The 24,056-nt window shown below is 42.7% G+C and overlaps 2 protein-coding genes and 1 long non-coding RNA gene across 3 annotated transcripts in view; 1 reads left to right on the top strand and 2 right to left on the bottom strand.

The window, feature by feature from the left end:
- Positions 1–11,849, bottom strand: part of LOC105910945 (potassium channel subfamily T member 2) — a 48,967-nt gene extending 37,118 nt beyond the window's left edge. The window contains exon 1 of the mRNA XM_031576199.2: positions 11,153–11,849. Coding sequence (XP_031432059.1) covers positions 11,153–11,241 — 89 coding nt within the window. The 5' untranslated portion in view covers positions 11,242–11,849. The remainder of the gene's footprint in view (positions 1–11,152) is intronic.
- Positions 11,850–15,411: 3,562 nt separating this feature from the next.
- qtrt1 (queuine tRNA-ribosyltransferase 1) lies at positions 15,412–18,753 on the bottom strand. Its single transcript, XM_012839707.3, has 9 exons — positions 18,406–18,753; positions 18,124–18,192; positions 17,836–17,974; positions 17,515–17,709; positions 16,898–17,036; positions 16,680–16,755; positions 16,450–16,559; positions 16,057–16,141; positions 15,412–15,967 (listed from the first exon to the last, which is right to left on the bottom strand). Exons 1-9 carry the CDS (start codon positions 18,703–18,705, stop codon positions 15,815–15,817), a joined length of 1,266 nt encoding a protein of 421 aa, XP_012695161.2. The 5' UTR covers positions 18,706–18,753; the 3' UTR covers positions 15,412–15,814.
- A 267-nt stretch (positions 18,754–19,020) lies between these two features.
- LOC116222391 lies at positions 19,021–24,042 on the top strand. The gene is made up of 2 exons (XR_004164620.2): positions 19,021–21,250; positions 22,121–24,042. It is a non-coding gene; the product is annotated as an uncharacterized LOC116222391 (long non-coding RNA).
- Positions 24,043–24,056: the final 14 nt, after the last annotated feature.

Below are 24,056 nucleotides of genomic sequence, written 5' to 3'. Positions count from 1 at the left end.
ATCACAGTGGCCCTTAACATGGTGGAGAATGACAGTCCCTGTTTAATAGTAGGTGTTAAAAAAAACAGGCCTCTAGGCTTTCATTGGACTGAAGGCGTTTGAATTGTCACTACAGAATACCAGAGAGAATAGGCAAAGCCATGAAAAGGGTTTGGATGAAAAGACGATGCCCATTAGCCACTTTTTTTTAACAAAAATGCATGTGTCACACTCATGCATGTACACTTTATTTGTTTCTTGATAGACCACTTAAGCTGTTGATCTTCTCCTCAAACTCAGAAACGGACCGACGACAGTGAACGATGCATTTATCCACAACACTGAGATGGACTTATGCATCGCCACAGTACTCACATTCAGCAAGGAAATGTGAAGGACCAAATGGAAACAGTACACTCACACACACACACACACAGACACACACACACACACACACACAAACTGCCCCTCTACAATGCGACAAACACACACCCACGCATCAGAAGAAAGGTGCTATTTTAATGTGGGCGACAGGCGGAAAGAAATTGCACACCTCCATGGCGCCGCACTCCACTAAAGAAAAGGCTTATGTGCTCCACGCCACAACCAAAGAGACCGAGACAGCTCGACCCTGACCCAGTTACACAGGGTCCAGCTTTAGGGCCACACAACAAGGGGAGCGAATGAAAGAGAGAGAGAGAGAGAGAGAGAGAGAGAGAGACAGAGAGAGAGAGAGAGAGAGGACGGGAGTGAGTGAGGATGAAATAGAGAGAGAGAGATAGAATTGCATTCATCCGCCTTGCTCTCCTCTTTTACTTTCTTGTTCCAAATGCTTGCTTCTCAGCATCTCTCTCCTTTTTGTTTTCTTCTTCCCCTGTACCTGACCCTTTATATGGATTCTCTCTCTCTGTATCTCTCCTCTCTACTCCCTCTCTACCTCTCTCTGTGTGGCTATGCTGGAGTGAATAGCAGTCAGGGGATGTGCCGTGTCTGATGTGTGTGTTTGTGCTGCCAGTCTTTTCCTGCCCCCGCAGACACTTCAAAACGCGACGAACAAAATTAAAGCCATCATTCACGGTGGCCACGCGAGGGACGCTAAGACTGTAAGTAAATGGGCGCAATAAGCTTTTATTCACTCCTTCCTATCCGCAGCCCATCTGAACAGAGTCACGGATTAAAACACGTCATGAATCATCTGCCACACCATATAGCCTTTCGTCTCACTCACACTACACTTCCTTTTATCTCCTCTCCTCTCCCTTTCTTTCCCATCCTCCTTACACCTTGTTTCTCAAATTGCCCAAGCATTCGCTACTGAGTGTGTGCATTCTCTACTGGCTGTTTTGCTGTGGCACCACTGATGTCCACAGGTTTTTTTTAAAGTAGCACAATAGTTGGAGTGCCACGTCTTTGAAACGACGCTCTAATTGGGGCCAGTTGACCCCTGGTCAAGCCCTCGCTTTTATGTTCATTTAGCTATTAGCGATGCCTCGCTGCGTAAACACCCCACTCTGATTCCGCAAGAGTCTGCCCCGCCCAGTGCCTAAACAGGCTCTACCACCACACAGAACACCCTCCTTAATACTCCCAGGGTATCTCTTATCTCCCTCTCGGCTGCCCCCAACACCCCCAACACACACACACACACACACACACACATATATTTGACATTTGCTCAAATGGAAATAAATGTCATTCTATTATGTGGCATGTCACAAATTCGAGAGGGAAAATTGGTCAAATATGATGATCAGATTGTTGCATCTTATAGTGTCCCAAGGGCTGCTCTGAGTCCAATGAAATCCCTGCTGCATATTCGGCTAACCTGATTTTGAAGAGATAGAAGGCCCCCGGTCCCTCGGTGGGATGCGCATCCTTGCAGCTGCGTCACATGGTGGCAACCAATTCAAATGCCGTCGTAAAAGTCCCTCCTCGCACACACAAGCCTGACCCAATGGGCGGCCAAATATAAAGTAAAAACTAAAAACACTGAACTGCACACTACGTGAGCTGTCAGCGCAGTTCTTTGTGAGCGTCTCTCAGCCGCAGACAGGCTCATTAAAGGCGATTAATTCCACAGGCCGGCAACTGAAACTGAGTTATCGATCCAGCCGAGAGAGATAAAGTTGAAGATTGCCCACCGACAGAAACCCCAGCCCTCTCGCCCACAAAATAAAAAAATCCCTCCCACTCCCAAAACCTTATTTGACCAAGATCGCACGCCTCAACGCAATGCAGCTCAGACCCTCTCACTTCATTTCTCTCCCGCTTACTAACTACAGGCCTCCATCATACCGGAGGGGACAAGACAGCATGATGGGATCAGACGGTGCTTAATGAGAGACATCCAGTGAAGGGAGCAGATACTGGAGGCTGCTCCGCACGTACTCACACACACACACACACACACACACACACACACACACACACACACACACACACACACACACACACACACACAAATACACACACACACACACACACACACACACACACACACACAGAGTGATTGAGTAGCTCCATCTCCATCTCCGGTGGCCACTAATCATCCACACCTCATGGGCTGAGCTGGCTCTGTCACTGAGGGTTTATCTCGCCCCCTGAGTGCTCCCGCGTTCCCTTGCCTTCAATGCCGGCTGGTGTGTGGTGTTTGTCATGTGCGGTCATCTAACCCATCCTCCCCACTCTCTCTCTCTCTCTCTCTTCCCCCCTCTAGCATCTTCTCTCCTTCCTCTCTCCCCCTTCCTCTTTCCTTCTCTTCATCTCTCTCTATCTCTCACCTTGTTCCCTACCTCTCTTCTCCAACTCTTTGTCTCTCTCTCCTTCCTTTTTTCTTTCTTACTCTCCCTTTCACCTCCTTTCCTCCCCCATCCTCTGTTTCTCTCTCTTTTTCTCTCCCTCTCTCTCTCCCACCTCCTGTTTTTAGCTCTCTCTCTCTCTCACCTAATTTGTGTTCCCAGGCCCCAGAGTGCTAACACCTCACAGACCGTGGTTACATGGATTCGAATAACTGCCTTAGTCGGACTGAAATCGCATTATCCGTTTCATGTAAGCACCTTAGTCGGATCGTAGTCGGACCGCACATAGTCGGACTAACACCCCTGGATAACTCGATCCGATCCAGTTGATAGTTCGACTATTGCGGCATGTAACGGTGAATTGGATAAGGAACTGGACTTTGCGTCTTTGCGCATGCTCCCTCTCTCCCTGCCAGGTCGTGACCCGGAAGACGAAAGAGGGATAAATTGTCTCAAATGTTCATACTAATGACACGGTTTTTTATGAATATCCTGCAGACTGTCTCACAAGCTTATTCTTGTTGATTATGAACAAACATAACAGAAGAGGACCGAAGATATGAGCACCTTTACAACCCCTCCTTAAACACGTATAAGGACGTTCCACATTTTATTTGCTTAAAACAACAGCAGTACTGTCAAATCAGCTGTCACTCGGCTATTACCTGACCAAGGTTCCATGGCAATGTTCCGAAAGCCCATTTTTCCGACAGCCCGCTGTTCCGAAATTGTGAGTACAGCAACGTGAACCACTATTGCCCACATGCACATCCCAATGAATCACACAATCATAAACATATAAATGCCTTTATTTCACAAGCATTAACTTGAATTCAGAATATTATTATACACACATGCATTTGCATCGCGATGATACAAAAATATTTGTATGATTGCCAACGCATGCATGCTTTGTCAGTGCTTGACAAGATCTGCGTAATGTCCTGCGACAATCTGCCGGTGATTTCCTTCGCATGAGTGGTAGCCTACCCCATATTCAAAACCAGAGTAGGCTAAGTTAACAAATATTGCCTAGGAAAGTTATATGCGTGATAGCCCGGTGAGCGTCTCCGCTCTGCTGTGCAAACGAAATGCTTTGAGTGTTTTGTGCCACTTAAAATATTTCTAAATTTTGCCAGGGGGACTATTTTTCGGAATATTGAGATTTCGGAATATCGGGCTTTCGGAACACTGGGCCGTCTCCCCTGACCAATACCTGTCAAACTTGGTGATACTATTCACAACTAATTTGTCCTTCATTTTATCAAATATGATGAAATTTGGTATTGTGCCCGCGAGGCACGCCTGACTTTAGTTGTGTTCAGTTATCTGGCGCTGAAAAAAAACCACGAAAAGATACTGTCAAATCAGAAAGCAAATCAGCTGTCACTCGGCTATTACCTGACCAATACCTATCAAACTCGGTGATACTATTCACAACTAATATGTCCTTCATTCTATCAAATATGATGAAATTTGGTATTGTGCCCGCGAGGCACGCCTGACTTTAGTTGTGTTCAGTTATCTGGCGCTGAAAAAAACCACGAAAAGGTACTGTCAAATCAGAAAGCAAATCAGCTGTCACTCGGCTATTACCTGACCAATACCTATCAAACTCGGTGATACTATTCACAACTAATATGTCCTTCATTCTATCAAATATGATGAAATTTGGTATTGTGCCCGCGAGGCACGCCTGACTTTAGTTGTGTTCAGTTATCTGGCGCTGCCCTCTAAAGACAGAGACGTGACAGGTGGATCGAGATATTTTCCCGTAAATACCTTTACCTAAATACCTTTATAGACAACATCGATCATACACTCCCATTGCACTCAAACAACCACACTCAAACGAGGAGATATTGTATCAATTAGCCTATTAAGTACTGTATTTATTGATTGCAAAGAGTTCAACGTTACAGCAACATAACTTTGCTCCGGTCGCTAAATCTGATATATCCGTGTGCATCATCGCTCTCCCTCTCTCTCTCTGCCACACCCACCCTGTAACCTACGTGTTTATACATTACAGAAGCAAGACCATTATATTGTAACAAATCACGGAAGCGTGGTATATTTGTTATGGCTTTTTATTAAACACAACACACTGTCACAATGGCACGGGCTTTATGCCCACGAACAGACTGTGCTACCGTCACCCACCTGTATAAGCTCTGTCCCAACACAGAACAACGACATGTAATTAGAACGGTAAGGAACATATAGCCTAGGGAACGTCATGCATAACATAAAGTATAACAGTATGCGCCCGCTGCAACGGCATTACGGGGCGACTATGCCGGCACGTTATAATATTCTGGTGTAAAGTTAATGCTTGTGAAATCAGCTGTCACTCGACTATTACCTGACCAATACCTGTCAAACTCGGTCATAGAAAAATATCATGAATGCATATTTATTACGATGGGGAAACTATAAAATCGGAGTACGGACAACTAATGCCCAGCGTTGACGATGCAGATATAGAGCTGGAAACAGCTAAATGAGCTACAGCCCAAATGCAGTGAGCTTTATCAAGCCCTGGAAAGTTCGGCACATTTGCCCGTTTCCACAGCGTCTGCTGAGCGGTCATTCAGTACAATGGGGCGTCTTAAGACATATCTTACGAAGTACGATGACTGACAAAAGACTGACTGGACTTGCTCTTATGAATATTCACACAGATTTGGAAATCGACAGCGAAGAAGTACTTAAACAATTTGATGCAACTGGCAGAAGGGCAATGCGTTTTGGCTGTAACCCATTATTTGCGCGCGTGTGTGTGTGAATGTGCATGCGTTTCTCTCGCCTTTTATCTTTCACCTTTGAATAATGTAACTTATAAACACATCGGCCTGGCAGAAACAAACAAACAAACAAACAAACAACCCAAGAGGCAACACGCATTTCTGGACCGATGAACAGACGCGATTCATGCTCAATCAACTGTTGTTGTTATTGGTAGTGGTGAAGAGGTCAAGCGGAAAGGGCTGTATCACCACTAGTTGTAATAAAAACAGCGCCACCTATCGTATCGGATATGACATGCTTTCGGCCAATGATTCGATTTATTCACTGCCATGTATATTGGGATAATAGCACCTACCCTCGAAAGAAAGCATAGTCCGACTAAGCAAAGATTCGAATTATACCATCATGTAAACACACTGACAGTCTCCCTCTCAAATTTCGAAGTCCTTAATTAGGTTGTGTGTGCACTTTTTAAAATTAAAACCCAGGGACACCCGGGCACCGATGCATTTGTCAGGTCTCCCATACTTAGGCCGAAGGTCTACTGCTGCAGCTAGTAGCAATTAAACCACTGCCAATTAATTTTAATGAATGCAGTGCTTAAAGCCTAATCAAAATGTTTAGTCCCTCAATAGGTGGGGTCATGTTTGTGGAGTGGAATCGCTTTCTGCACATGTTTTTTCCCCCCTGCCCACTCCAGACATACTACCCCTGTTATTCCTGTCTCCTCTTCTCTTTGTCTGAAGCCTCTAATGAGAGCTTAAACTGTCTTGTGTCACGCTGCCAATGAGGCCTGAGGCTGACGCAGAGGTGTCGTGCATCCCCTTCCCTACGGACTATTCAGTGGCCTCTGAGTCAGCTGAGCGAGTTTCGATGTTGTCATTGTGCAAGATGAAAACACACAAACATACACACACACACACACACACACACACACACACACACACACACAAACACACACACACACACACACACACACACACACAAACACACACACACACACACACACACACACACACACACACACACACACACAAACACAAACACACACAAACACACACACACACACACACACACACACAAACACACACACACACAGGCCAGCATCATGATAATCTATCAATAGTGGTCTTGAGGGAGTGGCAAGGAGCCAGTCTTTAAAACCCTTCTCAGTTTGAGGAGGGAGGGGGAGGGCCAGAGAGGAGAGGGAGGAGGAGTAAGTGTGTGGAAACATTGCAGAAGGGACAGCTAAGCAGTGAGATTCAATAAGATATTTTGTGTAAAAGACTAAAGGCTCGAGTTTTGTATGATAATCCTGAGCTCTACTCAAAGCTCCCATGGAGTGCACCACACCAGAGCATTACTGCCACACACAGATGGACATACTTCAATTTGAACAGTTTAAAGAGATATGGATGGAGACTGGTTTGTGTGTGTGTGTGTGTGTGTGTGTGTGTGTGTGTGTGTGTGTGTGTGTGTGTGTGTGTGTGTGTGTGTGTGTGCGCGTGTGTGAGTATGTGTTTGTGTGTGAGATTGGCAGAATGATTGCAAATAATTGTGGGGTTGAGTTTGAGGTTTGTGTGGTGGGGATGGCTGACTGTGGTTTAGATGGAGAAATCACTTTGATGTGTGTGTATATGTGTTGTATGTCCAGTCCACTGTGGTATTATTGCAGAGTTGAGCTGTAGGTGTGTATGTATGTGTTCCCATGAGTGGTTAGATGATTGTGGAGTTGATTGAAGGTTTTGCATGTGTCTGTGTGTGTGTGTGTGTGTGTGTGTGTGTGTGTGTGTGTGTGTGTGTGTGTGTGTGTGTGTGTGTGTGTGTGTGTGTGTGTGTGTGTGTGTCCGATGAGAGATGGAAGGGGCAGCGTTAAGACTGATTTTTCAATCAGAGGCAGTGTTGGGGATCTTATCAGGCCGCATGTGATTAGACTGCTGGACTGAATGTGCTCCTGACCAATCACAGATAAAGACTGTTGTTAAAAAAGCTGTATCCCCTAAAAACCCACCAAGAGGGCCCTTTATTTAGAGTGAGCCCAAGCAAAAGGCCAGGCAGCTTACAGGGTCTCAAAAGCTTAGCATCAGCAACAGACCACTTAAAGGCCACCATACTGCCAACTGTGCAACAGATTATTAGTAATTATAATGTAGTGTATAAATAATGGTTTATACGATAGATATTAGTAATTCAATTAAATGTAGTTATTTGAAATAATAAGCATTAAATTATTCATAATTATACATTTTATTATCTGACTTTTATTTAAGATAGTACATTGCCATGGTTGGTGAATTTTTCATCAATAGGCTGATTAGTTCCGTAGTAGTAGATCTGTCCTACAGCACTGGTAGCCAGTCTTAAACCTACAAGTGGTAGCCAGTCTTAAACCTACAAGTGGTAGCCAGTCTTAAACCTACAAGTGGTAGCCTCTCTTAAACCTACAAGTGGAAGCCAGTCTTAAACCAATTCAGCATTCATCTGCCCTGAAAAACACTTGATGTGGAGCTGAAGTGGGATTGAGCTCTTAATAGATCCCTTGCCCCCTCAAGAGCTCCCTTGCCGAGCCAGGAGTTAAGTTCAGCTGGGAGAAATTATGTCTCAAAACGGTACAGCTCTCGAAACGTTCTCGATGTTTTTGTAGCGAGCACATACAAATGTAGTGATACACACAATAGAGCTGCAGTCATTTCATTGGCTTTTCTGGGCTGTGTGCCTGAGCGTCGCCTGTATAATCTAACACTGCTTGCATCTGGTATTTAAACAGCAGTTAGGCAGAGAGAGCTTGTGGAGTGCCGCTGGAAAATGGTTCCAAAGAGAGGTTGCTCCCAGGGAAGAGAGGAAAAAAATACTGCTCTCAGACACGTCCTTGCAGAGGACTTTGTACTTTGAATCTGATTGTGAGCTTTAGATCCATTTAAGCTCTTGGATGCGTCTATAGGCTGCGAGATGAACAAAAAGTAACGGCCAGGCTCCAGTAAACATGGCAAGAAATAATCAAATGATAGACAATGCTTGGTTTCATCTGAGGGTTATTGGTAGGAAAGCTCTTAAGACTGCTGAAGGGGTGCAAAGGCGTCTGGTGCATCCAATGTGGAGAGGCCCTTCAGCAGTGTTTGGATAAGAAAGCACGGAGAGAGTGAGAGAGAAACAGTAAAAGAGGATGAGGTAAGTGATAAGGGTGAACAGAAAAGAGAGGGAGAGAAAGAAAATAAAAAAGAATGGGGGCAGGATACAGCGAGCGAGGGAGAAGTGGGCAGGGGAGATCTGAGTGTGGAGGATATAAGTGTGCACTGGTGTCTCCCTCCCTCTCTCTCTCTCTGAGTGTGTGTGTGTGTGTGTGTGTGTGTGTGTGTGTGTGTGTGTGTGTGTGTGTGTGTGTGTGTGTGTGTGTGTGTGTGTGTGTGTGTGTGTGTGTGTGTGTGTGTGTGTGTGTGTGTGTGTGTGTGTGTGTGTGTGTGTGGTGTGCTGCGTATGCGTGGGCGAGTGGTGGCGCGTGTGGGATAGCACCAGGTCTCTGAAGATGAGATTAATGGAACTGCGAATAACGCCGACAGGCCAGACAAGCACCCCCCCCCCCCCCCCGCCCCCATCCACCTTGGGGCTTTGGCCACTGAATTAACCTGTCTGTCACAATTAATCAGCCCACTCCCTTTGCTGTGGAAGTCTATCTCACATCTGCTAACACCGCGGAGCACCGGAGGGACCAGTGGCGTGGCCCTCTGACAAATAGCTGGCAGGAGACCCCACCCTTCACGCCCCCTCTCTGTCACTCAGTGCCCCCTCGCACACCTGTGAGTGATCAGGAACTGAGCGTGTGTTTGCTCAAACCCCCAGATTAGCACTGCGCTAGCTGTCACGCTGCCCTCGCCAGGGGCAACGTAAACACTGCTGAGGGGATGGCGGGGGGCTGTTTGACTTCCATCAGTCCGCATGGGTGGTGTGGGGATGATGCTGCATGATCATAAGCGGATGGAGATAGATATACTCTCACCAGCAACAGGAGGCGTTTCTGTTGGGAATGGGGCAAGCTGTAGAAGCACACGCTGTGGGGTGGGGGTGGGGTGGGGGGGCGGATCTGCCGCCAAGCTGGCGACTCTCTCTGAGGGTGCAGCAAACCATAATTCACAGGGGATCCTCATCCAGTGCCTTCTCTGTTTCCTTTGTGTATGTGTGTGTGTGTGTGTGTGTGTGTGTGTGTGTGTTTGTGTGCGTGTGCGCTGTGTGTGGTACATAACAGATAACAGTGGAAATGAATATAATGTCTAACATGTCATTCTCTTACCATACATAAGAAGAGAAGCCATTGTTCTGCCATTGTCTGACCCTTTGGGGGCAGATGTCATGTCCTACCATTTAAGAACAACCAGTGTAAACACAATAGCTATTCGCACACACACACACAAACATCTGAGACACCAGTCCCTAGGCTGCTGTGTTTAACGCCTTCTGAGTGCTTTCTGTGTAGGAGCTGTCTGCATATGACATGACACACTTCACTTGAGTACAATACATCCTATGGGAGTGCTGACGTAGAAAAAATACGACAGTCAAAGGACTGATGTTGTGTACAGCCTCCTCTGTCAGGAAAATATTATCGCACCTCAGCTGGTGCTACGCCTCAGACCCAGTGCCAGTGAGGGGATCCCACAGAAATGTCAGAATCGAAGCAGTTTCAAGCAACCATTATACTAACAGCGCTATTGAGTTATACTAAACAGACCGATCTCTCTCTCTCTCTCTCTCTCTCTCTCTCAAACACACACACACACTTCTAAACCAATTATCTGTTTTTTTCCCCCTTTCTTTCACACCCACTCACAGGCACCTGGCGGCAGTGTGCAAAGCTCATTCTTATCTTTGTTAAGTATTAAAGTGTTTTGACCCTAACTCCTCACCTAGCAACCAAACTTGAGTTTCCATTTGCCTCAATAATGGAATACCTGGCTGAATTACAAATCACCAGGTGAATAATCAAAAACAAGATGAGCATATATGGACACAATTTTCACTGTTTCCAAACTGTAACCAAACACATTTCATATTTGTGTATTTGGATTACGTCCATTAGCACTGGGTTAAGAATATAAGATGTTAAACTACCATAAGTGTTGTATGTAAGCTAGACAGTTGGACAGTAGCTTAGCTTTTTTAACACTGTATGTGTGAATTTAGTATTACTCCACTAACATGCAAGTCTGATTTGACATTTAAGCTTATCAAGGGGATTTATTTAAAAGCCTGTTGCGCTTTGAATTGTCTGCAAACTGCATGTTTCTGGTACGAACACAGATATTCTCACGCAGATTCTGTCTCCATCACTCATGATACATGTATAGACCCCCCCCCCCCCACACACACACACACACTCTGTGTACTCATTTCCAATACCTGTTGCTGAATAATGACGACTAAATTATTTAACATTAGCCTACGGACGCGCCATTAACAGAGCTCACAACAAATACATAACATCACACTCAATGACATTTCCGTTGCCATAGTTACATTTTTTTTCTCCACGAAAGCGAGTTATAGTCTAAAGAACACCAATGTATAGAGGGAGCAACTATCATGTCATCAGCATCTTTTCTAAAAAGAATAAGTTCGTACTGGTTTCTTACCTGTCGTCCGCTTGCCAGTCTCCCAGCAACAGGTCTCGGAACCGATACCGTGGAGGTAGTGGCAGAACCTCTTTTTCCAGCTCCACCATACTCCTAACGAACGGATGCGATTTTACGAAACTGGGAAGGAAAAGCAGATGCCCTTCCCTTGGTGGCAAGCTCCCAGTTGTCTTCTGCTTTAATTACATGTAAAACACATATTTATGGAGCGAGGTTGGTATATGTTGCCGTCACTTAAAAAAAATCACTGTACCAACGTGTATTAGTTTTGCTATGGCAGGCGCAACGGGCGCGCAACTGGTTGTCTCCTCCAGCTCAATCTGCCTTCTAAACCATCACTGACAGGAAAACCATTAGCCTAAACAATCACTCGTCCCGTCCCTTGATCCGAGTGGTTCCTGTGAAATATGACGAGGACCCACATTCAAAATCATGGCACTGGAGTGCATAAATTGGCACACTAGCCTAAATTATTATTCATATCAGATCGTAAACAGTTACATGTTCATATTCACACTTGTCCATATAGAAAAATTCAGCGTGAATTAATTTCAGGAGGGTTTGAAACTAGCATAAAGCCGTGATCTTTGTCATATTTGATACGTCTTGGAGAAGCAACGGGTTTTTCCCGACTTTGTGCAACCTACGGTAAATTTCAGACCTTTACACATATTTCCAGACAACAGCATACTCTCCTCCCAGCTTTGTGCGTGTCGCGAGAAGTGCATCTGTGATGACTATGAACAGATCAAAGGCGACTGACTGCTTCTACAGTCATTGACTCGTGTACAACATTTATCTTGGACATACTGTATGTGGTCTCCTTACAATGCAAATCAAAACAGCTATTGTAGTTTTGAGAACAACTGTTAGAACTTTTTTCGAGGGTCGAGGAAACCATTTTACCAAAAATGCTTCTTTCTTGCGTAATCTGCCCCCTAGTGGAAAGTCCAGCAAAGTCCTTGAGGTCTTGGGGAGACGAGCAAAGTGATGGCAGGGTAGCAGCCCTCCTGAGGACCACAGTTGGCAGCAGGGACATGGAACCTCTGAACAGGTAGCAGTGGCACAGACAGCCCCCTGCTTTCAGCAATGATGCAGAAGACACTGGGCTGTCATGGCAGTGTCACATCCCCATCTGGCCAGTGTCAGGGATACAGAACACCCCCAGGCGTCAGTAGCCCCCTCTGGCTGGCTGGAATGGTGACACAGCTATCTCTCTGGCTTTAGGCCCCAGGGCGGAGACCCTTGGCTGTGAATCGGTGGTGTAGCAGGCCCTCTGGCCGCCAGACTCTGCAACCTTTCTGGTCAGCAGAATGATGCGCAGGTCTGCCGTTGACTTTCTCCGCCGTGGCAGGGGTACCATAGCCTCAGCAGCCAGACAGAGCATGGCTTAGGTTGCTAGCATCACCACGCTGATTCTTCAGACAGAGAACAACTCACACAGAGCACGGGAAAGGCTCTGGGTCTTCTACACAGGCACAGTTTACAGGGTAGGGGTGGACACAGATGCTAATACATGAGGAAACTACACAAGGCATCATCACGCATTACAACACAAAGACTCCTAACCGCTAACAGAAGATACACCCTGACCTTAATGCAAGAGGAGAACAAGAATGCACCTCTTATTTCAAACATTACACATAGAATTACACATTACACCCTACAGCTATTACACACACAGAATTATGGGTGAACTCACCATACTTGAAACATGACGTAGGAGCGTGCAGCCCTGCACGCTACAATACTATGTAAAATACAATATCATTCATGCAAAAATAACAACTTATTTCCATGAAATACTGCAGTGTAGTGAAATGCTCTGAAGTTGTTTGAGACAAATCCTTTAGAGCATAAAGATCCAGTTTGAAGAATAATTTCTATGGAAGGTTTGTAGACTGAGACAGAACATGGGTTAATAATGGGACTCTAGGAAACTGAACAAGCTGATAAAGAAGGCTGTCTCTGTGCTGGGGACTGCTCTGGAGCCCCTAGAGTTGGTTGTGGAGAGAAGTTGCACAAACTGATCAACATAATGGACAACACTACACACCCCTTCACAACCGAGTGGTCAGACAGTGTTTTCAGTCAGAGGCTCCTTCAGTTCTGCTGCAATAAGTCTACTGAAATGAAAAACTAAAATATTCTGTTTGCATAAGTATTCAACCCCTATACATGAATACTTTACTGCAATAACAGCCTGAAGGAGTTGAAAAATCAGAATTAAGGATAAGAGTTAATAATGATCGACAATAATCAAAAAACCCAATGAATCTTATATTAATTTGTATTTGTTGCTTTTAATTGGACTTAGGTTAAAATGTAAGAGTTTCTGGTTGAATATACTGTAAGATTAAATGACCTGAGAGAGGTGTGAATGAGTGTTCTCACCACCCCTCTTCTCTTGGTCATATCAAAGTGTCTTTGATATTCCTCCTTACCCCCATGAATACAGGCCTCTGAGACATTTGCTCACAGCTGGATCTCTTAATCAATTTGCCCTGTGAACAAATGTTGTGGAGTTTCCCGTCTATAAGGGTAGCAGACTGATACATATTCATGGAGGGACGCGCTATGGGGTGACCCCTCTTGATGGAGATAATTTCCAAACACTGTTAATGACTTAAGAATATAATAATCAAGTGCCTTGTATTATTAATTACCTTATATGAATCGTGTACTTATGTAAGCAGGAACATGGCTTTTCTGTGTTTCTTGCGTGTGTGTAACTTAAATCCACCACGTGGTTATCCCTGCTGAACGCTAAACTTCTGTCTATATAAACCTTGTGCGATGTGTTTAATATTGTCTCACTTTCAGCCTTGTGCTGGGAGTGAGCCCGATTGCAATTGTTGTTTGTCTAATAAATATACTTATATGCAGCTCCGGAGTCCTGAGGTAACTAGGGTGAATTTTCACCTAACACCTCTTATGCTATGTCGGATATAAAAACTAAAATGTTACAATGGCTAACTACATGAGACATAGGTGAAGCTTTTGAGTGAAACTCAAACTCTGTCTATCTCCCTTGATGCGCATCACTGTACAAGATTAAAGCCTGTTTCTTGACTGATCATACTCAGACTGCGTCTCCACCAATCTTTTAGCACTAAACAAATTGCTATCAAGCTTGGACAGTACCAGCTTTGCACATTGTTCTGCAGTGTTTTACCTCATTCTTTTTGGTAGAATTTATGTTGCACATTGGCTGATGGGACGGTGGTTCTGGACTGTTGTGCCACAGATTCTAGAATATTCACTTTACTGTTTTTGAGTCACTCTAGTGTTGCTTTAGCCTTGTGCCTTGGGTCACTCCAGTGTTGCTTTAGTCTTGTGCCTTGGGTCATGTTCCTACTGGTAAGTAATCCCTCTCCCAAGCCTTAGTTTTACAACAGGCTTTCTTGTGATATTATGTAGATTTTATTTCCATTCATCCCTCCTTCGATTCTGAAGTTATTATAGTCGAGAAGTATCTCCAACGCATGAGACTTTGAGGATTAGCAAAAAAACTCTATTTTGGTTTCACCTAACAACCTTTTCCCATATCTTAGATAACATTCTGGCATGCTTTAATGTGCATCTATGACAATGTTTTTTTTGCCATCCTCCAATAGAGTCCAGTTTTGTGGATAATTTAAGATGGTGGACTCCTACACCAGCTGATGACCCTTAGACAGAGGTAGTTTTATACTCTCTACCCTCACCATTAGGTAGTACCTAATTATGATCAGTTATGGTTGTGTTATGGCTGTGACACATCTGTGTCATTTGTGAATAACGTGTCATCTGCCTTAATCTGGAACTCAAAAGCATATGGGTCTAAATACTTAACATGCAAGTAGTATATTTTAGGTTTTATTTGATCTATTTAAGGTTAGTAATAAATCACTTATTTTGACTTCAGAAATATACTAGAGCATAACTGTTAACAGTAATAATACTAATTGGGAAATTAAGTGTAACTATCTTTTATAATTGTTAAAATAGTGAGGATTTTCAGGAGGTTTGAATACTTTTGCAAGCCACTGTATCTAGTATAGTAGTAGTTGTGTGTGTGTGTGTGTGCTGCAACACAAATGTCCCTCTCTTTCGCCATCTGTCTATCTATCAAGAACAGAAAGTCACTTATTACACTATTACTATGTAGGTTCAGGCCTATTTAGTTTTGTTTGAGAAGAAAAAGCTCCATCTACAATGATGAAGACTGTGCAGTTTAAGGTTGAAAAAAAGTCCAATCACTAACACACAAGATGAAAGGAATTCTAAATCAACATTTAATATTTTAATGGCTGATTACAAAATAGAAGCAGTTAAAATTGCTAGTAGAAAAAGCTTAAATATCTCATAGATGGATGTTTTTATGTCTAAAGTGAGAATTAATTTGGCGCGATTCATTTTTTTGCCCCAGTAACATTTCAGCAGGATGCTGTTCAAAGAAACAGTGTCTCAATGAATATGTCTTTTGAAACTTGTACCACTCAAACAAACCTGGACAGAAATGGAAATAAAACTAAACTGTAAAAAAGAGGAAAAGGAAAGTAGGTTAAAAAACATGAGCAGGTGTTGGGCATTGGGCAAAAAGAAGTCCTGAGCAATAAAAAAGGAGGTCCATTTTTCTTCAGTGTCACTAGACAACAGCTGCTGGGCAGCCTGCAAAGGCTAGTCCAGGGTGATGTTTACTGAAGCAAGCGCCTCCACAGCCCACCTGGGGTACTGGTCTGATGTAGGAAACATTCTCTTCATGAAAGACTTCACAAACTCCGGGAACCTCTTCTCAATAATACTTTCACGCACTGAGCGCATCAGGGTAAGCTGGAGAAAGACATAAAGATTAGATTACAATCACGCTTTGTATAATATAGCTCATCAATTTACAGAATTAGGAACTTAGGGAAACATACCTGGTAAGAAATGTTGTGGACAGTTATATGGTGCATTCCAGCTGTATCGCATTTTAGCAGTGCATGAAGGTAGGCCCGCGTGTGTCTGGTTTAAACACAAAGTGTTTAGAAGAGTTAGAAAAGCAGTTTTCTAGTTTTCTGTCATGTCCAAGACATGCTGTTCTTAAAAAGAAACAACATTTGACCAACTGAATACCTCCATTAAGACTTCAGCATCAGGGTGTGAAACTCATGAACTCAAGATTCATCTTTATCTACGGAGTGAAACGACTCAATTGGACTCCATGATGAAGCTATTTGTGGCTAAAATGACAATTTCAAATTCCTCTGTGCAGAGATATGAGATGTGAAAGTTAACTACAGGACATCACAAATCCAGACAAATCACTATACCTTCTACAGGTGGCACACTGGCACTCTTGATCAATGGGCTGGAAGTCTTTGGCAAACTGCTTCGTTTTGAGCTGCAGAGATCCCCAGGGTACCAGCGCCGAGCCAAACCTCTACATGCCAGAAAATACAAAATGCATCAAAATGGACACCCTCCATATTCACCAGAGGAACAACTCCAAAATACACCCTGCGATGAAATCTGTGATCGGCTGGTGATGCCTGATGCTTACCGCTGTGCGAGTGGGAAAGACACAGTCAAACATGTCACACCCAAGAGCCACACACACCACCAGGTCCACTGCATAGCTGTAAAACACACCGAGCATTCATGAATCAACAATGGCGAGACAGGGCAGTTAAGTAAAAAATCAGAAGAAAAGGATATCAACGACACTTAAAATGACCTTATTTAATACTTAAAAAGCCAGAAGGCAGAAGAGTGTCGTACCCAACACCCATCAGGTAACGGGGTTTGCAGCGGGGCAAGTGGTCTGTGCTGAGGGTCACCATTTTCCAGAAATCATCCTTTTCCTCCCCACCACTCAAACCCCCGATGGCAAAACCAGGGACGTCGCGTTTCGTCATCTCTATATTAAAAAACACATCAGCGTTAAGATTCATTCTTTTTTTTTTTTTTTAAGATTTGTTTTTGGGCTTTTTCTGCCTTTAATTGATAGATTAGTGAAGAGTGGGACAGGAAATGAGAGGGAGAAGAGGTGGGGAGTGGATAGGAGAAATGACATCGGGCCGGATTCGAACCCGTGTCCTCCATGTTTGCGCCACAGTGCCCCCCTAAGATTCATTCTTTTAGCAGACACTTTTATCCAAAATGTTCAGAGTAGCACAGATATGCATTTTGGTCAGAATGTATGCTTCCTGGACACTGAACCCATGTTAACACCCTGCTCTACTAGTAGAGCCACAGGAACACATTGAGGACTGTTGTGGAAATGGAGCAGGTCAATCTAATATAATCTATCATTACAATAATAAGTGACTGAAGTCTAATTTACGTGCATGAATAGCACACAATGCTGCCGAATGAATAAAGGAAGGATGCCTTACCCTCTAAGCATGCTTTGCGCAACTGGGAGTTAAGCCCTCCCTGTATGATGGCAAACAAGTTCTGTCGGTCAGGGTTCTTGTTGGCTGCTATAGAGCGGTCTAGCCAGCGGATCGACCGGTGCATCGCCTCTTCCACTCGAGGCCCTGTTACAGTGCTGCTGACCACGTCATCCAGCTGCATCATTATGTCGGACCCTGGTTAAACATATTGGCATGACTACCCAATCACACACAGATCAAGATAAGAGCAATGGAAATCATGATATCATTAAATCCTGAGACAGTGGAACCACATATTTGAGAAGATAGAGCGGCACACACCAAGACTGTTTTGTATAGCGATTGACTGTTCAGGTGTCAGGAGGATTTCCTTGCCATCATATGGGGAACGAAACTTCACCCCCTCTTCTGTGACTTCTGACAGCTCAACCAGAGACACCATTTGAAACCCTCCGCTGTCCTACTTCCAAATAAAGGTGAAGAGAAAGGAAATATACCAACAGATAAAGTCAGCACAATGGAAACTAAGGGTTGCTGCATACCTTTTGTTATTAATATTCTTTTCTGCCAGATCAGTGCAATTTTAGGTAAACAAATAACTTAACTCACCGTTAAAAGATTTCTTTTCCAGTTCATGAAACCATGAAGGCCATTTGCTTTATCAATTAATTCAGGACCCTGTCAAGCCAGACGTTTAACAAAGACAAGAAAAGAGTCAATGCATCCATCATAGTGAAAGAGTTTGCAATGCATAGGCAAATTCTCCTACGGCTGTGATGCCACTGTAATTTCCCTTGTGCAAACATGACAACGTGGCCCACTTTAAACTGAACAAAGGACTTACAAGAACATTCAAATGCATGTTTCAACTATATATATACACATACATACCGGTCTCATACCCAAATGATAGGTATTGCCAAGGCATATTTGACAGTTGAGCTCCTCTAGTTGGTCGACAGTTATTCCCTTGAGTGTGCCTTGAGTGCCAACGGGCATGAACACCGGTGTATTCACGGTACAGTGTGGCAATGTGAGATCGCAGACTCTGGCTTTGGTCACTGGACATTCAGCCACCATATGCAAAACAAGAGGTGCCAACGACGCAGCCTTCTTCGAACACATTTCATTTGTCTCAATCTCTTCAACTACAGTTTCAAATATTGCATCTGTTCTGCAGGGCGCAGCCATTTTGGATGGTGACGGATGATGACCACGTGACCACCCAGAAAAATACCACTTTTCTTTTTTGGGGGGGGGGGGGGGGACATGAAAAACACAGCAATAACCTTTACTTATACCTCCAAGGGCCGTTAAGTTCACCCATTTTCGTTTGTGAAGTTACAACAACAAAAAATACAAGTAATATATGCCATTTATGTGTATGGAATTGATTTGCATTTATTAATTAATTTGAATTACATTTATATACACGTATTAATTTAACTTTTAACCAGTTCAATATCGTATTTTAATTCTTTGTAACAGGTTTATCAAAACCAAGTTCCTTTTAATTTACAATCGCTGAGATTGCCTGTGACAAGCTTTGATGGGAGGTAGATAAGCAATATTTTACTCTGTTTGAAATTATTAATTACTGGGATCTGAGTTTGGTCTGTGTGTCACTAAAGGTACTTCTAATGGTCAGAAATCATGTTTATTTTAGGGATAGATTTTTCTCTCCTACGTCCTTCACACTCCAGCCCAATCAGTGGCGGTAACGCTGTCACATTCCGCTGTCGAAGCCGCTGGATATCGGAAGTTGGATGACAACTATATCTCGCTAGTTTGTAACCCCTCGTAGTTCCTAAATAGTTTTATATGATTGTGTATATGATATTCACCACGTCACTGTAACCATCACTGTTCAATTGTTTTTTGATTTTCCTTTGCCGCGGAAAGGGTTAGGTTAGCGTTAGAATTAAACTTCCATAGTAACACGAGCACCTCTATAAGGATAAGCTTTTCTAGCTTTGCGGAGACCCAACGAATCTAGTGAAACCATGGGCAACCGGGGATGGAGGAATTGATCCCCCCGATCAATCAACTTCAGGATGCTTTCAGCTCAATCGAACAGAGTTGTAACTAGGACCTGCCCCAGATAGCCGTGGTCGGTGGACAGAGCGCTGGGAAAAGCTCTGTTTAGGAAAACTTCGTTGGCAGCTGACACTGCTAGCTAGTAAGCTAACGTATGAAAATAGAAACGAAGCGGTTCAGACCATAGACATATATGTTATGTATATATGTCTATGGTTCAGACCTTATGTGATGGTTGGAGAATGACAACGGAGACGGATACTAGCGTGATTTCTGGCACTATGAGTCGTGAGCTCCCAATGTAGTTACCTTTTTGTGATCAAATGCTCCTTCTGTACGTGCCACAACAAGTTGTATTTATCAGAATTGTCGTCAACTACCGTTCACGGCGTTGTTGCAGTGGTAGTCGTTCGGAAACTTTTTATGTTCAGTATGAGTTTTGAGTGACTTGTTGTCATTGTGTAACAAGTGGAAGCCTTTCGTGAACACTACACAATTCACAACGTTGAACTTAAATGAAGTAGTATATATCTATTTATATACTGCTATTTACATGACACCTCTTAAGTTAAATCAGGAAGTGGGTTGCGTTTAACTGAAACTGGGTTTTTATCCTTGAGGTATTGTTTGTGTTTCTGCACAGACATTTCGACCGTGAATTCTACTGATAAGTAAGCCACTCGTTGGTCAGCTGGTACTTTAATGGTGATGCGCGCAGGTAAACTCAGGTGTGGACCGCTTTGGACTATTTATAACCTGAAGCCACGCCTAGACGAGCCAGGAGGCTATCTTCCCTATGTCCTGCTTTTGAGATTGAGTGAAAAGCATGGCTAATATGAGATGGATGACAACATATTGTTGCCTCAGACACTTCTGCAGATCAGACTTCCTACACCATTTCCTTCCCTAAAAAGAAAATGTACTTACAATGAAAGTTAAGCTAAGTTTCAAGTCCATATCTTCTTTAAGCTTTTGATTCCAATTGACAGTAGTTGACAGTTTTTAGTTTCAACTTGTAGTTTGAGTATGCATACAATGCATTCTGAGTATTTGTCTGGAGTAATTTAAATGCATTTGCTTGCCATTTTTTCAGTCTTGAAAATGTAAACAATGCATTAAAACACATGGGAAAATAGACAAGCAAGTTTCAGAAACTGCACAAGGATATTGGTAAACTTTTTCATGTCTCCATAAAACACAAACATGTCCTCAAAATTACAGCATCAGACACATTCTGAGTATTTGTCTGGAGTAATTTTAATGCATTTGCTTGACATTTTTTTTTTCAGTCTTAAATGTATACAATGCATTAAAACACATGGAAACATTTGTCATTGTTTTGCACATTTTGAAAATGCTTTTGCTCTAAAAAACATCTAGGTATCTATTCATATGTAAGTCATGACATGCAAATGGTTTAAACCAGTAATCATTATGTGTCAACCATATGCTTCATCAGTTTCAGTGACATTGTGTTTTTGGTATGGTACAGATTGGCATTTTTTTAACGTTTGCTAAATAATTGTTGTGTGTTTCTTTTCTCCCTCAGGTTTACCTAGAGAGAGGTACAACTGGGCATCATAGCAAAATACAGGGACTGTCAGTAGCCCATGCCTGTCTCAACAATAGCGTGGTTACAGCTGCAATATCAGTGGTACACTGTCCTATGGTGTCCTTGACATCGCCAAAACTAAGTAGTGTGAGTGCCGATGCTTCTCCACTGTTTTAATATTCTCGCTCAGCCTGTCTGTGCTTTAACAGATCCTGGCTCTACCTCCAATTGATGATACTGATTCCATTCACATTTTGAGGCCATTTCTATCTCACTTTAGAGCTTCTGGATTTTATTGAAGAGCTTAAATAGTATGATTGATAGCTCTATGTAGGTACTACATATGATATACATCTGTAGAAGAAATTACTTAGTTATTCATATACAGTATATTCATTGATGTTTGCATGCTTGTTCATGAAATATGACCTGTTGTACTTCATTTGATAGCTATACCAATGTTCATTGTCTATGTTATTAGAGCTCCCCTAAGATGTTACCTAAGTACTAGCTTAAAGTCTTTGCTACAGTGCAATATTAAATATGCCTGTGGGTAATACGATGTAAAATTACACGATGTTGCTTAAGAGAGGTGGCCATTCAACTGTATGATCATCTTAGGGGTTGTTGTTTGTGGAGCTGTTAAACTGTATTGAATTAAACACAAATATGTATCTGTTATTTAGCCCAGCCCCACTGATTGGCATGCAGTGGTAAAAATAATAGAAACACTTGTCAGCACAACCCAATACAATTCAACAGCACTACAAACTGCTGCCTCTATAATGAACATACAGTTTTATCAACAGCTCTCTAAATTAGTTTAAACTAATACAGAATATTATAACCTTCATAAAGCACAGATTTATTGCAGGACTGATGTATTACACTGCACTAATTTTAGCTATAGATACTTGGCCATGTTATATCAAGCCATTTATTCCAGCTTATTTTCATGACAGGTTTTTTTAAACAAAGACTTCTCAAGTGCTTTGTTCGTTTTGTCTGTTTTCACAGCTCTGCAGAACTTAACAGATCAGGACTCAATGAACTTCAGCATGCAGATATCCCGCAGCTAAAGACTGGCACCTATCTTCCTGCCATCACCTGAAGACTGGCACCTATCTTCCTGCCATCACTAGACAATTAATTTCTCACAACCAAATTAACAATGTAAAAAAATATTACAGCATGGGCAATCATTCCTGCTTGCAGATTGTGAAAAAATGCATTGCAGTGAGTGCTGCAGATCACAGACAGCGTTCCACTGTAAGTAGTTTCTATTTCAACTCTCTGTTCTGGCAACCTACCAGTATCTATTTTTGTTTTGTAAAGTTCACAGTTTTGTTTTCTTTTTTTTCTTTACAGGTGATAGCATTTTTTCTTGAGCTAAAAGATTGGTGGAGATGCAGTCTGAGTATGATCAGTCAGGAACCAGGCTTTAATCTTGTACAGTGATGCGCATCAAGGGAGATAGACAGAGGTTTCACTCAAAAGCTTCACCTATGTCTCATCTGGTCTGCCATTGTAACACTTCAGTTTTTATATCCTACATAGCATAAGGGGTGTCACCCCATAGCCCCATCCCTCCATAAATATGTATCAGTCTGTGAAGGAACCGGAATTAAGATATTTATTGTTAATAAGTATATGCCATAGTCAATAATTCAATGTATCTTATACCTAGTTATAATTGTTACTTGTATTTGGGACTTAAGTTAAAATGTAATCATTTCTGTTTAGAGAAGAGTTATCTTGAGGGAGTGTATTGAATGTGTCAGCAGATGGCTCAGAGACTTGTGTCTCCAAGAGCTCATGAATACTGAGGGTGACGCCCTTGGTTCGCAGAGAGTATTTAACAAGCCCGCCTTCAATGGATAAATCAGATAATCTTAGGTGAAGCTCTGGGCGAGTGGAACTTCAGCTCTGTCTCAACAATGTGTGGCCACCATTGTTCAAGATTAAACCTGAATCGTGACTGACAAATCTAAGACTGGATCTCCAATATATGGTATAAAATTAAATACTATCATCGGGAAACTCCACAACATTTGTCGATAGGGGAAATTGATTAAGAGATCCAGCTGTGAGCAAATGTCTCAGAGGCCTGTATTTATGGGGGTAAGGAATATCAAAAACACTTTGATATGACCAAGAGAAGAGGGGTGGTGAGAACACTCATTCACACCTCTCTCAGGTAATTTAATCTTACAGTATATTCAACCAGAAACTCTTACATTTTAACCTAAGTCCAATTAAAAGCAACAAATACAAATGAATATAAGATTCATTGGATTATTGATTATTGTTAATCATTATTAACTCTGATTCTTACATTTGATTCTTACACCCCTTTCACAGGACAACACAGCGTTTCACGCCCTCCTCATAGACGCATACACGTTGTGGTGTCGTCACTGGAAAACACATAGTTGTATTAGCGACAGGGTCTTTAAACTATTTTAATGGCATGAAGTGACATATGCACTCAAGACATAGTCATCTTGGCCAATGCCTTTGGGACGTTGTCTTTCCATCGTAATGGCAATAGACAGACACCAGTAACTGGTGTTTTTGTCTGCACAGCAGCAGAGGCCATAGTCAGGGATATTATCATGAGCTACTGTGCTATATTAAAGTTGCTTGTCATAAGTGGGGCATTGTGGTTCTCTCTCCATTTCCTCCTTTAAAAGCAACACCTGTAAATAAATGTTAAATGTATTTATTGATAGCTCTACTTGTGGCTGTAATGTGTCCTCAGCTCTCAGTACATCATTTCAATGTCAGAGCAGTTATGTGTCACTGTCAAGACTATTCCACAACGTAAATAGATTTGTCTCGAAGACATTCATTTGAAACATTTTGGTAACAATTTCTATCACCAAGGTTTTCTGTTTTTCTGAAAAACATTTCTTAAATAAAGGAATTTGAACATGAGATTCAGTTCTCTGTT

The sequence above is a fragment of the Clupea harengus genome, chromosome 1 (assembly GCF_900700415.2).
Source record: "Clupea harengus chromosome 1, Ch_v2.0.2, whole genome shotgun sequence".
Lineage (NCBI taxonomy): Eukaryota > Metazoa > Chordata > Actinopteri > Clupeiformes > Clupeidae > Clupea > Clupea harengus.
The sequence above is the reverse complement of the archived record's forward strand: the minus strand, read 5'-3'. Positions and strand labels throughout refer to the sequence as shown.